The sequence below is a fragment of the Pteronotus mesoamericanus genome, unplaced genomic scaffold (genome assembly GCF_021234165.1).
Source record: "Pteronotus mesoamericanus isolate MK-2021 breed Mesoamerican mustached bat unplaced genomic scaffold, CSHL_Meso_final scaffold_54, whole genome shotgun sequence".
Classification (NCBI taxonomy): domain Eukaryota; kingdom Metazoa; phylum Chordata; class Mammalia; order Chiroptera; family Mormoopidae; genus Pteronotus; species Pteronotus mesoamericanus.
Genome location: NW_026555321.1, coordinates 1,642,938 through 1,657,816, shown reverse-complemented (window position 1 = coordinate 1,657,816; position 14,879 = coordinate 1,642,938). Strand labels below are relative to the sequence as shown.

Below are 14,879 nucleotides of genomic sequence, written 5' to 3'. Positions count from 1 at the left end.
AGCCCATCCTGAGGCCCATCATCTCCTACTACAAACAGCCTTCCCTCTTTGCCCCAGTGCTCCCTACACATGTGACCATTCTGTTCCTGCACCATGACATGCAGAACTTTGAGAAGCTATGGGCTAGAGCTCCCAGCGTAAATTACTTTGAATAGTAAACATGAAGCGTGCCTATGAAAATGAGACCTTCTAGCCTCCAGAGAGACTCTTTTTCATGCTACATACAAATATTTCCTTCACCCAAAGGATATGTGTGATTCTTCAGGATCTACAGAACTAGGATGCACACTGTCCTTTTGGTCTGTACAGTGTTACCGAGGATGAGAGAAAGGAGAGAAGGGGCCCTGACTCTAAACCTGCCAAGACATAAAGGCAAGAAAGAAATCAGCCCTGCTTTTGGGGACTGAGGCGATCCCACAGCTCCATGGCCCTGGGGAAAAAGAATGCGAAAGAGTCAGCCTCACTTCTAGCTCCCAAGTGGGCTTGGCTAAAGAAGGCCTTGTACTTCTGCTTCTGCCTCTGCCCCACTGGCTCCTTGTCAGCCCTCCGATCTCAGATTAACTGTCTTTTCTATAGGAAACTCTCTTTCTTCCACCAAGACTGGGCTAGCGGCCACCTTACACGGACCCATGGCCCCCATTGCTTCTCTAAATGTATCGCCGTGGTCCTGGCCTATGATTGCCTGAGCTCCATCTGTCTTTGCTACTAGTCTCCAAGTTCGTAGAAGTAAGGGACTTGTCCATGTGTTCGCCTCTTGAAAAGAAACAAACCTGAATGGCATTGGAAGCTCATTTTCTCACTCATTTTGGAAACTTAGCAACAAGCTGGCTCAGCAGATCTGAGTTAGCTCAGTGGAAGAGCAAGCTGATATTAGCAACTGCTTTTTGGAGGCTCCCACATTATAATGAGGCCACTTACTAACCCAGGAAGCTCCCATTATTACATAGTTTCCCCGACCAGAGCTTTCAAATCCTAATGAGCCCCAAATCATCTAGGTTCTGATTTAGCAGGATGAGCTCAAGACTGCATTTTTAACAAGCTTCCATGTAATAACTAAGGCTGTTGGTCCATACAGCATAGGCAACGGCAATCAATGAGACGTTTCTTTTCTCTATTTCTCTACAAAAATGCATAGTGAAACGGGCTGGATCCCTCCCCTGGAATCCTCTGCATTGTGCATTCAGTCTCACTCTGCCCAGCCTACACTTGCCTCAGCTGAAGACAGTTGAGAAAGTAGGAGAACTGTGTGCCCTCTGCTACTTCCCTTTCTCAGATGGTGCCACAGGGTATGTGTCTGTGGCCTTTGGACAACACCCCTGCTTTCCCACTGACTAGCACAAGGCTTGGTGTACACCACGTACCATTTATGGAGTTAATGAAAAACCCCTACCACTGAAATAAGAGTAGAGAGCCAGTGAAAGTGTAATCACCAGAAGACAACAGGGAACCAAAGGCTAAGGATTATTAATAAAAATTAATCATGGACATCCTCTTGGATAGTTTTGGAGAGAGTTGCGAATAATTGACATCGCAGTAAGTATATAAATGAGGATGTCTGTTGGTCACAGGCTCTGAAGGGCCCCAGTGCATTCTCATCTCCTTTCACCTAGAGGTCACACAGAGTAAAGCACTAACCAGAAAGTCAGGGGTAAAGAGGCAAGAGATATTTCCTAGTCCCCTTCTATTTGCTAGCAACTTACTGCAAAATGTTCTGACTCTAAATCAGAAAGGAGGAACCCAGGGCTCCATTCACTTGACATAACAAACAGTAAGAAAACTTAGTTCTATATTATAATCATTTTAAGGGGTGACACAAGATATAAAGGGAGAGTGAGAGAGAGAGAGGTAATAAAAGCAAAGGGGCAAGTGAAGAGGAGACAGGAAGGACCAAAAGGTGAGAAGAGAGAGCAAAAAAGAGTTTATGATCATGTGGCTATGGAGACCGATGCATTCGGTACTTTCCAAACCTCGCTGGGGCCTACCACACTCGATTTGGAAGGATCTGTCATGCGCATAAAGCAGCATCTCTTTGTCTCTCCTCTCAAGGGATTAAGTGATGGAAAACACCAAGACAACTTACTATATCCTAATCTGGTCCCTGTAGCCTTCTCATAATAGTTTACCTTTTAGAAAGCAGCATTATGGTCCTCAGGAAAAGAGAGGGGAGGAGCACTGCTGTCTAAAGGAGGAAACAGGTAGGATGCTGTGAAAATGTCTAGAAATCTTCCAAGACCAATAGACATACCTGGGGTCAAAGGCCAGACCTCGGGAGTCATTTTAGAGCGCTGGTCTGGGTCCTGTTTCGCTATGGGTAAAGTGCCTTTGGCTTAGGGCTTTCCCCTGGAAGCGTGACTCCAGGAGTAAAGACCCAGAGATCCAGCAGTAAAGCTCCCACTCCTGCCTATTCTCCCTGACAGCCCCGTGAGGGGCAAAGGCAGAATGCAGCTCTCCCAGCTGCCTTGCTTCCCAATGTCCCCACAAGACAGGATAATTTACCAATGCTCCACTGCTCAGCAGAATCACAAAGATAATAAAGCTCTCAAACCAGCTGTGTTTCACTATTTGGTAGCAGGTTTTCCGCAGGTTCCACCAAATGATCCAGGGGGACTTTCTCCTGTTCACAGCACAGCATGGGAAGCAGCGACACAAGCCTGAGAGGAATGAGCAGTAGCACTGTCATAGAGTCTGTAGTAAATTACATCAATAGCCCAACTCTTTACTCATCTGCGTACACATGCCCCTTACCATGTGATTTTTGCAATTCCTCCCACTAAAGAGGTAGAGTCTTTTTCCAGCCCTTTGGGTCTGGGCTCAGCCATGTTACTTGATTTGGCCAATAGAGCAGAGTGAGCCAGTTTGGAGCCAAGACTTTAAGAGGCCTTGCATGTTTCCACTTGTTCTCCTGCACAATGTCCCTAAGAAAGCTGTATTCAGACCAGCCCACTGGTTCCAGGAAGTGGATAGACATGTTACAGGAACCAAGATGCACAGTTAAACCGAGGCTAGATCAGCTGACTCCCAGTCAGTACCACTCACATGAATAAAGCAAGCCAAGATCAGCAGAGACAACTGGCATAATGAGCTGAATCATATTTACTGTTGTGTGCTATTGAGATTTTGTGGTTGTTTGTTATGCAGCAGTGTGTTTGGTGATAGTAAACAGTGTCCCAAGGACTGCAGGGAATGAGGTAGGGATGGATACAGGCTTTGCCAACCACCCATGAAAGAATTTGATCAATTGTCAAGATACTTACAAATAGCTGAGCATTTGGTCCCAACACACACACCCCTTTTGCATGAGTTACATCACCCTTTCCTCCAACTCTCCTGCTAAATTCTGTGGTTGCTTATTTCATGGCGGTTACAAGATTCCACTCCTTTTCTCATGATCTTCCTAAATCACTGTGAGGTCTCCTCAGTCTGCCCCTTACCTCCCTACATCTTTCAGAACATCAATAAATTAACTTTCCTGTAAGTTTCTCTTATCCTACTCCTCCCTCCTTCCAGGGCCCTCCCCCTCTTTTGCCTCCATCTCCACTGCTGACATCCTGCCCACACCTCAAGTCTAAATGTAAGTCAGGTGAATAGTAATCTATCCCTAGCCTGACCTCTGACCCCATGGGCAGTTTCAGTGCTGTCAAAAAGCCTGGAATGAGTCTAAAACTCATTCTCAGTGTTCTTTCTGAACCCAGTTTAGTCTCAAACTTATGGAGAATTTTTAAATTTTTAGATTCAGTTATTCATTTGTTAAGTTACTTACTTATGTACTTAGCAACATTTGTTGAACCCATAATCTGGGCCAGCTTCTATTCTCACTCTAGAAATACAATATTGACTAAGTTACTGGTTTGTTTTTTTTTAAGAGTCTCATGGAGGTAACAGACACAAATAAACTCCCCTCAGTGAATATAGGAAATCATGAAGGCACATAAGCAGGAACCACTACATCCCTCAAGAAATCAGGAAGTGGTGCATTTATTGATTGCTTATTATATGCCAGACACTCTTCTAAGTGATTTACATTCATTCATTTCATATCCACAACAACACTTTGCAGCAGGTACTATTGTTATACTCATTTTATAAATGATGAATAGAGAGGCTAATGAAATTAAAAGTTACAAGCTAGTAAATGGAGGGGCCAGAATTTGAGCTCAGACACCCTGGCTCCGGAGACAAAGATCTTAACTACAATGCTGTTCTGCTTCCAGAGAAGAATCTTAAGAGATGAGTTGAAGGCCTAGCAGGGGTTCTAGTCAGCCCTAAACTTACAGTCAAGTTCTCTTGGTCAATGATTCAAGTATTAATATATTCTGACAGTTGATGTACTAGGGACTATATAAAGTGGCAGGCATATTGGCTCGGTGGGCTTTCTAGTAAAGTTTACTGGAGTTTTTACCCTGGTTGTTGGTCTCTGAGCCTACCCAGATCAAGAATATCCTGAAATCCCCTTCATCTGGCCCTGATAAATGACCCCAAAATCTCTGAGTGACCTCTCTTCAATTTTGTCTCCAGCAGAAATAGAAAGAAGGCATATATCAAAACCACAGAGCTGCAAAGAATAACAGAATCCCATCAAAATATTCTTTGAAGTGGATGCAGTAATACTGCCACTTACCTTTGGGAAAACATCTGTCTAGTTCCTTTTGGGGAATACTTTCAGGTACCCACCTAAAGGGATCCTGCAGATCAATGGTGCTACATTCTGAGAGCACACTGATAGAATCAGACTTCTGCACATCAGAACAAAGGAAAGGGAGAATCATTTATCCACACCCTCTCTTACTGTGTTAGTACCTAATATCTCATAAAAAGTATGACTTTTTAGGTATGAAACTAATTAGGTAAAGTCTTCTAGGTATAAGGGGCACCAAGAAAGTATCCCTCTTGTTTGGGTCTTTCTAAGTGCTCTGCCAAGCCCTGACTTCAGGAGAGAATTCTCTAATTGTTCTCCCCTAGTGAAGAAAAGGGAAGGAGTATAAAGACATAGTATCTCAACATTTTTCTCCCTTCAAATCATATCCCTGATCAGCTGCCTAACCCCAAATAGGGAAAATAGGTGATGGGGAGAAGGTTACTTTACTGAGACTGTAATATACAATATTCAACTATTTCAACTTCTGGAATAATAGGCCTACACCAGTGGTTCTCAATGATTTTTCTCTCCTGGAGATACTGTAGCAATGTCTAAAGACACTTTTGAATTCCATAACTGGGGGATGCTACTGCAATCCAGTGTGTAGAGGCCAAGGATGCTGCAAAACATCCTAAAATACACAGCACAGCACACTACCACAAAGAATTATCCTGCCCCAAATGTTACTGTGGAGAGATTGGGAAACTTTGGTATAGACCTTTGCTTAAGATGTAACTACAGAAGTTTTCTCTGCACTAATCTTGATATTTTCCATAGTGCCTGTCTTGGAAAAGGTATATGGATGATCATACCACAAGTTCCTTCTGGAAATACCCTGGGAAAATTACCTTTCGGGGATTCTGTGCTGACAGATAAGCAGCATCTTCAGGTAACACTTCAATTTCCACACTTTGAATTCTTGGGCTGGAGGACTTGGCCTCCTGATGGAGCTCATAGACCTGACACAGAGAAGCCCAGAGTAGAATTAATATTCCTCCTGGAAATCTCACTTGAGATGAAACAAGTTTGAATTCTCTTTGGTTTTCTGTTTGTCATAAACATTTTGTCATTAATACTCTTTTCTTCCTAGTTTTTAAAACTGCTCCTAGAAAAACTCAACCAAAAACAAATCTGGGGAAATGAGTATAGGAAACAGGTAACAAGATTTACTCAGAAGTCATATGATCAAAAGAATATGGTTCTGGTACAAAATTCATCAAAAAAACCGCAGAGGTAAAACATATTGTATCCTTTCAATTCAGTAGTTAAAAAATAAATTGTTTAATAAATAGTACTGGTATAATTAGCTACCCCTGAAAAATTAATAAAACACCAGAATATAGTAAAAATAAAATTCATAATTTGATGTAAAAAATAGGTGAGTAAAGATGTCAGGAGAAAAATTTGGTAGCCAAGATGGAGGCATAGGTAGACACACTTTGCTTTTTCATGCAACTGAAGAAGGACAACAACAAATTAAAAAACAAAAAACAACCAGAACTGCCAGAAAATCTAACGGTATGGAAGTCCAACAACCAAAGAGTTAAAGAAGAAACATTCATCTAGACTGGTTGGAGGGGCAGAAATGGGCTGCTGGGAGGAGAGGATGTCGGGCAAGGCAGCAGACCAAGGAGGTGAGGCAGCTGCTGGCACCAGCGGTCCCGTATTCCCTTGTGGATAAACCAGAAGGAACAACTGGGGAGCAAGGCAGACCGCGCGATCCAGGGTCCCAGCATTGGAAACTAATGCCTCAAAACCTCTGGCTGTAAAACTGTGGGAGATGTATTGATGGGAGAAACTCCATCCTCACAGGAGAGTTTGTTGGAGAGATCCATGGGGTCCTTGAATGTACACAAACCCACCCACTCAGGAATCAGCACTAGAAGGGCCCAATTTGCTTGTGGGTAGCAAGGGAAGTGGCTGAAAATGGGGTGAGAGCCGAGCAAGCAGCATTGTTCCCTCTCTGACCCCTCCCCCCACATACAGCACCACGATGCAGCGTGCTCCACCCTGGCGAATACCTATGGCTCCACCCCTTACAACATAAAAGATGCACCTGAGACAGAGAAATATGGCCCAAATGAAAGACAGATCAAAGCTCCAAAAATAAAACTAAGCAAGAAGGAGATAGCCAACCTATCAGATGCAGAGTTCAAAACCCTGGTAATCAGATGCTCAAAGAAACGGTGGAGTACAGACACAAAATAGAGGAAAAAGTGAAGGCTATGCAAAGTGAAATAGAGAAAGATTATACAGGGAACCAACAGTGAAGCAAAGGAAACTGGGACTCAACTCAGTGATCTGGAACAGAAGGAAGAAATAAACATTCAACAGGAACAAAATGGAGAAACAAGAATTAAAAAAAAAATATAAGGAGAGGCTTAGGAACCTCTGGGACAACATTAAATGTTCTAACATGCAAATCATAGGGGAGCCAGAAGGAGAAGAAGAGAAAGAAATTGAAAACTTATTTGAAAAAATAAGGAAGGAGAACTCCCTAATCTGGCAAAGGAAAGAGACTTCCAGGAAGTCTAGGAAGCTCAGAGAGTCCCAGAGAAATTGGACCTAAGGAGGAACACCCCAAGATGCATCATAATTAAATTGCCCAGGATTAAAGATAAGGAGAGAATCTTAAAAGCAGCAAGAGAAAAGAAGAGTTACCCAGAAAAGAGTTCCCATAAGACTATCAGCTGATTTCTCAAAAGAAACTTTTTAGGCAAGAAGGGGCTGGAAAGAAGTATTCAAAGTCATGAAAGACAAGGGCCTACATCCAAGATGATTCTATCCAGCAAAGCTATCATTTAGACTGGAAGGGCAGATAAAGTGCTTCCCAGATAAGGAAAAGTTAAAGGAGTTCATAATCACCAAGCTCTTATTATATGAAATGTTAAAGGGACTTATCTAAGAAAAAGAAGATCAAAACTATGAAGAGTAAAATGACAACAAACTCACAATTATCAACAACTGAATCTAAAAAACAGAAACAACTAAGCAAACAATTAGAACAGGAACAGAATCACAGAAATGGAGATCACATGGAGGGTTATCAGCAGGGAGGGAGTTGGGGAAGAATGGGAGAAAATGTACAGGGAATAAGAAGCATAAATGTTAAGCACAAAATAGACAGGGGAGGTTAGGAAAAGTATAGGAAATGGAGAAGCCAAAGAACTTATATGTATGACCCATGGACATGACCTCAGGGGTAGGGAATGCTGATGGGAGGGAAGGTGGCGGGTGGAGGGGAATAAAAGGGAGAAAAAAATGAGACAACTGTAATAGTATAATCAGTAAAATACACTTTAAAAAAAAGAAGAAAAATTTGGAAAATAATTTTTTTATTCTTTGGTGTACAAAGGGTTGGCTTAACAAAATAGAAAAAAAGGCATAAAAGAAAAAATGAAAATGTATAAGATATAAGTGTAAACAAATAAAAATATATTTTGTCTGGTGATTTGCAGAGATATTCAAAAAAGGATATGTGAAGTTGCACCTTAGGTGAGGGTTTTATCCAAAAATCTGCGTAAGGGTTCCTGTGAACCTGACAGCATAAACTCATGAACACGTCTCCCTTTTTAACACATACAATAACATACACAGACACACAAATTAACACACACAAAAACAGGTAAATATATCTAGGGACCGGACACAGAACAGAAATACAGAGTAGTAACAATTTAAAGTATATAGTAGGTAATGGTGGCTAAAACTGTCCCATGTGAGGAAGAGAACCACAGCTATGTCTGAGGCTTAAAACTGGGCTGGGCTGAAGTTCTCGCCCTTAACACAGAAAGCCAACAGAAGCTGTGGCCAATACTTAAAAATATGATTATATAAAACTCTATACCAAGGGAGGCAGGAGGAAAAACAGCCTCAGAAATAAAACCTGAGCAAAGGCACCCACTGGTTGCTTAGTATCACCATTTGACAATAATCTTAAGTAGGCGATACAAGACTTGATTCTGAAATGGATGACTTAGAAGGGTCCCTTGAAGGTATCGCAGAACTTCAGCTGCAAAGAGAGTGACAGATCTTTCTATCAAAGATGAGTTTTCAAATTAATACTCAAAAATGTATGAGGAGACAATCATAAAATAAGTAGCTGCTCCCCTACCCTCAAATTAACTGCTGGGAGATGATTTTACTCATGAAAAAAATGAAAGCTATATAAAAATAATCTGGGAGTATCTGCAAAATGTATAAGTTTAGAATTTAATGAAAAAAAATACAAAGAGTTTCACTTCCTAGATGTCAGTGTAAGGAGTTCTGTGGAGATACTCCCCAAGAAAATAAGCAGAAGTGGTAAAAAATATTTTTTAAAAATCATTTCAAGTCCCTGGAAATTGCCCTAAGGGCATCGGCAAATGAAGAAACATTTATTTAAGAAAAGCTACAGAATTCAGTAATAATAACAGGAGCCCATGGCACTTGTGCCAGGTCCTGCTCTCTCCCTCCCAAGCCCCTGTAACACTGAGCTGAAGAGGCTAAATCCCTGGTGGATGAAGCCAAGATGTTGGGTTCCCTTTTTCAATCCAGCACCTACTCACCAAACAGAGGCTCTATTCCAAGTTCAGCAGCCTGAGAATGCTGAGGCCCTGACCACCCCTATTCCAGCTAGCTTGGAAGGAAGAGGGTCCAGGCAGAAAGGGAAGCCGAGAAGGTGGGAGGCACTGCCCCACTGCGTACCTGGAGTAGTGGCTAAAAGAGCTTGCTCAAGATGGAAGGCAATCCATAAAAAACAAGCGTTCTGAAGCTCTCCATAAAAGAACTGATTTAATTTTAAATACAGTGCAAAGAAGTTCAAGCCTAAGTAAAAATTAATAAAATAATAGATGAAATCAACAAAACCAAAAGTTGATTATTTTAAAAGGTCAAGAAAATTGACAAAACGTCTACAAGATTGACCAAAAGAAAAATGTGACAAGATTCAGATTACTAAAATTAGGGATGAAGGATGGAATGTTACTATCAACCTTACAGAAATCAAAAGGATTATAAGGCAATACTATCAATAACTGTGTGTCAACAAATTAGATAACTTCAATGAGACAGACATATTTCTAGAAATACAAAAATCTACCACAACAGACTCCAGAAGGAATAGAAGATCTGAGTAGCCCTATAGCAAGCGAAGAGATTGAATTTATAATTGAGAAATTTCCCACAGAGACTTCCAGTTTCCAGTCTGACAGGTAAAACACCTGGAGGTTTCCACTCCATCCTAACAAGCAAAAAGCTGGACAAACTGGAAAATAAAGAGCTCTTTTTAGATCCATGAGAGAAGTGAGGTCCAGGGCAAATGCTACCCTCCAAATTGTAGAGATAGACATGCAAATACAGAGAATCACAACTTCCCAGAGCAGAAAACCAGGAGCAAAAACTTCCATAGGAACCAGTGCCAAGGTAGAGAAACCGGAACTACAATGGGCAATTGCTGGAGGCTATGTGTGGACAAGTCTTCAGGGAGACCTATCTGTTTTTGAGTTTTACCTCTTGGAGCTCTGTCAAGTTCTCACAGTCAATACTGGAGAAAAATTCCCTCATGCTTCTGGCAGGCGGAGGGTAGAAATTGTTTTTGAAATATATGAAAATATCCTGTTCTTCTAATAAGACCTGCCCTCAAGTGAAACTAGTAAACCAGAGCCTTACCTGCTGGGGTTTTATCAGACCCCTACTGACCTGGGTGAAGGGAAATACCCAGTTGCAGCCAGTTCTAGATTTCCATGTGGAAGGAGGGAAATACCCAACTCCAGCTCACTCTGGCCATTCTGACCCACCTAAGGGGAGGGGGGACTGAGAAGCATAGTGAAGCGCAGGGTCCTGAGGCAAAGGCTCGCTAGAAGACTGAGACCTAATCATAATGCACGGAGACAGAGAAGAGGAGGGAGAGAATCCAACTGCATCCAACAAGTTTTGGTATATTATATTTTCATTTCCATTTATCTTTAAGTATTTTAATTTTTTGTGATTTCTTACTTGACTTATTGTTTATTTAAGAATTTTTCATTTAATTTCCACATATTTGTGAATTTTTCCCTTTCTCTTCCCCTCTCTAATAAAACTCTTCTGTTCACCCACACCTCACTAACACATAACTAAAGGCCTATTTACAGCAGTTCCATCTGCCCAGCACATCATGTCCAACTATGAAGAAAAAAATTACAAGGCATTCTAAAAGGTAAAAAGTATAGTTTGAAGAGACAGAGCAGGCATAAGAACCAGTCCCAATATGGCAAAGGTGTTTGAATTAATCAGACCTGGAATTTAAAACAACATGATTAAAGTGCTGAAGGCTCTAATGGATAAAGTAGACAGCACGCGTGAACACACAGACAATTTAATCAGAGAGATGGAAATTCTAAGAAAGAAAAAAAAAAAAGAAATGCTAGAGGTCAAAAACATTGTAACAAAAATGAGGAATGCCGTTCATTGGCTTGTTAGTAGACTGGACACAGCTAAGGAAGGAATCTATGAGCTTGAGGATATCTCCATAGAAACCACCAAAACTGAAAGGCAAAGAAAAAGACTATGGAGAGAAAAAAAGAAAAAACAGACGAGAACACCTGAGACCTACCCATGGGGCAACTACGAAGGTGCAATATTCGTGTCATAGGAGTTGACAGCTCTCATCTCCCACCACCACCCGCCCATGAACCCCACCACTGATCGCCGCAGAGACCGGGTGTGTTCCTACCACTGTCTCTTTTTCCACGCCAATCACGTCACTTTCCACACTCTCTTTCCTCACCTTTCATCCAACCCAAATTCTTTTAGGGCTCAACCAAAGGCACGTGATTCCCAGGTTGCCCCAGCCCACGCTAATGTCGCTCCTCTCTGGGCCCCTCCATCTGTGCCACACGTACAGGACCATGATTAGAATAAGCCCTGGGCTGTGCACACGGTATTGAGGGGCAGCCACCACATATTATGCCTTTACTGTCCCTGCAGAGTGCAACCAGTGTCCCTCTGGCAAAACTACCTCTGTACAACAATTAAATCTCTGTGTGAACTTTCATACCTGTTTTCCAGCCTCAGGTTGTGTGACAGTCTGTGCATTTTCTTCATCAAGAAATTCATCATCATCTTCTTCCTCTGCAAGTGGCGCCAGCAGAGTCTGAGCATGCCCAACACTCAAGGGCCTTGGTGCAGAAGTTAGTACACCGAACTCCTCCCAGGTCTCTGGGCCCTTTTTTATCTCTGCGACCAAGGGAATGATGTCTTTGTTCTCTGCAGAAGAGCCCTCTGCCACCTTTTTTTGCTTTGGTGAGCTTTGCCTCCTGCATCGCTTGCAACAATATTGCTCCAGGGTATTTATCACAAAACAAAAAGCCCGGTGGAACCGATCCAGGGCTAACTGGACTTTGGTTTTCCTGCCCTCTCCTTCCAAGTTTCCATCTCTCTCCTCATTGCTGAAGGAATTGAGCAACAAGGCAATGAAGAGGTTCAGTACCTAGGGAGGGGTTGGGATGTGGGCACAAGGAGAATGGAAAATTTAACCAAGGAAAGGATACCATAGGTTTCCAGAACAAATTTTTCCCAAGACCCAAAACAAAGTCAAATGAGAGTCCTGGATCCTTCTATCTCCCAAGAAATTTCATCTATAAAATAAGTAAGAGAGGAGGTTGAAGAGTAACAGAGATAGCAAGATAAAAGAAAAATGTACGTTAAAAGAGTACAAACAGCCGAATTTAGCTTTTCTACATAAAAGCAACGCATATTGTAGACTCCAGCCAAGGGTAAAGCCAAACCTTTTACCCTTGAAGGGTGTGACCATGTGGCATAATCAAGTGTGTATATTCCTTGTGAATCAGCCAGAATTGTGAGCTTGGATTTTTGTTGGCATCGCCCACAGGTATGTGGGTCTGATGTTTAAGACCACTGCGGGCCCTCTCCTACTGGCAGAATTTGAGAGATGGTGTACTTTGTGCAGGCTGATTAGGTCCCGCTGCCCAAACTGCAATGAGGTATTGGCACAGAGCCAGAGGGGTTTGAATCAAATCTATAACTCTTCTGTTGAAGCACATATCACTTTAAATTCAGATTATCTCCACGGTTCTCTCCTTAGGATTTTTGCTTACTCCTAATTCATCATCTTTACCTCCTAAAACTCTTGTTTGTGGCTCTCACCAGCTCAAAAATATACAGTCTTTGGGGAGAAGGGTATTGTGGGTATGAATAGGTCTAGTCAATCTTCTTCAGCTTCAACATGAGAATTCCCAACTTTGGATCTTTGCTCAAGCTTTCCTCTATCTGTTAAGTCTCCCTTGACTCTTAAGTGCCATTCTCAAGTACAATAGCTTACACAAAGCCTTTCTTAATGGTCCCTTCCTACTCCCATTAGTGGTATTCTGCTCTTCGGAACTTTTGTATCACTTACTATCTATACCTCTCACTAGGTTCTTTTTTATGATTTAAATTTTTTTAAAATTTTTTTATTGTTCAAATACGTTTGTATCCATTTTCCCACCATCGCTTTGCCCTGCCCCACCCACTCCCACCTCCCACCCTCAAGTTTTCCCCAGTTTGGCTTTGTTCATGGGTCCTTTATACATATTCCTTGACTTGACCCTTCCCCTCCTTTTGCCCATTACCCCTTTCCCTCCTCCCCTCTCATTACTGTTGGTTTGTTTTTTCTTTCAATGTTGCTGGCTATATTTTTCTTGCTTGTTTATTTTGTTGATTAGGTTCTACTTATAGGTGAGATCATATGGTATTTGTCTTTCACCCCCTGGCTTATTTTGCTTAGCATAATGCTCTCCAGTTCCATCCATGCTGTCACAAAGGGTAGCAGCTCTTTCTTTTTTTCTGTCAGCTGCGTAGTATTCCATTGTGTAAATGTACCATAGTTTTTTGATCCACTCATTTACTCATGGGCACTTAGGTTGCTTCTAGCACTTGGCTATTATAAATTGTGCTGCTATGAACACTGGGGTGCATAGGTTCTTTTGAATTGATGTTTTGGATAAAATTACCATGTGCAGACACCTAATTCTGTTGGCACCATAGCCCCAACTTAATTCTGAAGATCTTGTGCTTGGGTATCCTTGTGTATCTCCTGTCTCTTCATACCCTCACTCATGGACCCATAATTAGGCTCTCCATAAATGTCTATGTTTCCAGCTGGAAGTCACATACTCAAGGCAGCTTACACAATAGGGAAAAGTAATATAACCAGAGGTTTGAAAATAAAGCAGGAAACTAATTATAACATGAGGATAGGTGTGTTCCACCTTCCACTATACCTGCCTCAGAGCCAGCTTTGTCTTCGGCTGGTTCTTCACATGGCTGCATAACGTTTGCAGTTCTGCCTGGGGTCACAGTCATAAAACAGCCCAGAAGAGGTAAGAGGGCCATTTTTTCCCCGGTTCCTTCTCCTCCTTATCCCCCCCTTTCCTACTTCTCCTCCTTCTCCTCCTCCATCTTCTTCTTCTTTTAAAGAAAAGAAACGTTCTTCAGTGGACATCCCTTTACATCTTATTGACCAGGTTAAGTCACAAACCCCTACCTCAGGCAATCACTGGCAAAGAGAGTATGATTACCTTAGACTAATCACCAGAGTACAATATTATTGGGGCATCAGTCAACACAAGTACTATGTTACAAGGAGGTTTTGTTGCATGCTTATCATACTTTCCTCAAGCCAAATTCAAACACAAATCATTAATATTATATAACATCATAACACTATATTTAGAATAAAAATTTCACTAGTGAAATGTTGCCAAAGAAGCTAGTGCATTTGTGTAGTTCAAGTATTTAAAAAAAAAAACAACTCACCACAAGTTTTCCTATCACCATGATCAATACAAAGACAATAATGCACATGTACTTATTAGCTTCTTCCATACATTCCCACATGTTTTCGATCCATTCCCCGCAGAGGATGCGGAATACCACCAGAAAGGAGTGGAAGAAATCCCCCATGTGCCAGCGTCGTAAACATGAGCCTTCAGCGTCACAGGATTTTACTTTTGTTTTAAAATGACAGAACTGAGAGCCAAACAGCCGCATGCCAACTACCGAGAAAATAAAGACCACGATGGCCAGGACCACAGTCAGGTTTCCAAGGGCTCCGACGGAGTGGCCTATAATCTTAATCAGCGTATTTAAAGTTGGCCAAGATTTGGCTAACTTGAAGACCCTCAGCTGTAGAAACAGACAATGAACAAAAATGGAAGAAAAGCCAGTTAATGACAAATTCTATCTGTTCAACCACAAAACAAATGACATGCTCCCAATCAAA

At 41.8% G+C, this 14,879-nt stretch overlaps 1 protein-coding gene across 1 annotated transcript in view; it reads right to left on the bottom strand.

The window, feature by feature from the left end:
- The window catches only part of SCN11A (sodium voltage-gated channel alpha subunit 11), a 70,099-nt gene that overhangs the window by 20,620 nt on the left and 34,600 nt on the right, over positions 1 to 14,879 (bottom strand). Inside the window, exons 14-18 of the mRNA XM_054595501.1 lie at positions 14,414 to 14,782; positions 11,655 to 12,086; positions 5,485 to 5,595; positions 4,619 to 4,733; positions 2,497 to 2,651 (exon numbers count right to left, since the gene is read on the bottom strand). Coding sequence (XP_054451476.1) covers positions 2,497 to 2,651; positions 4,619 to 4,733; positions 5,485 to 5,595; positions 11,655 to 12,086; positions 14,414 to 14,782 — 1,182 coding nt within the window. The remainder of the gene's footprint in view (positions 1 to 2,496; positions 2,652 to 4,618; positions 4,734 to 5,484; positions 5,596 to 11,654; positions 12,087 to 14,413; positions 14,783 to 14,879) is intronic.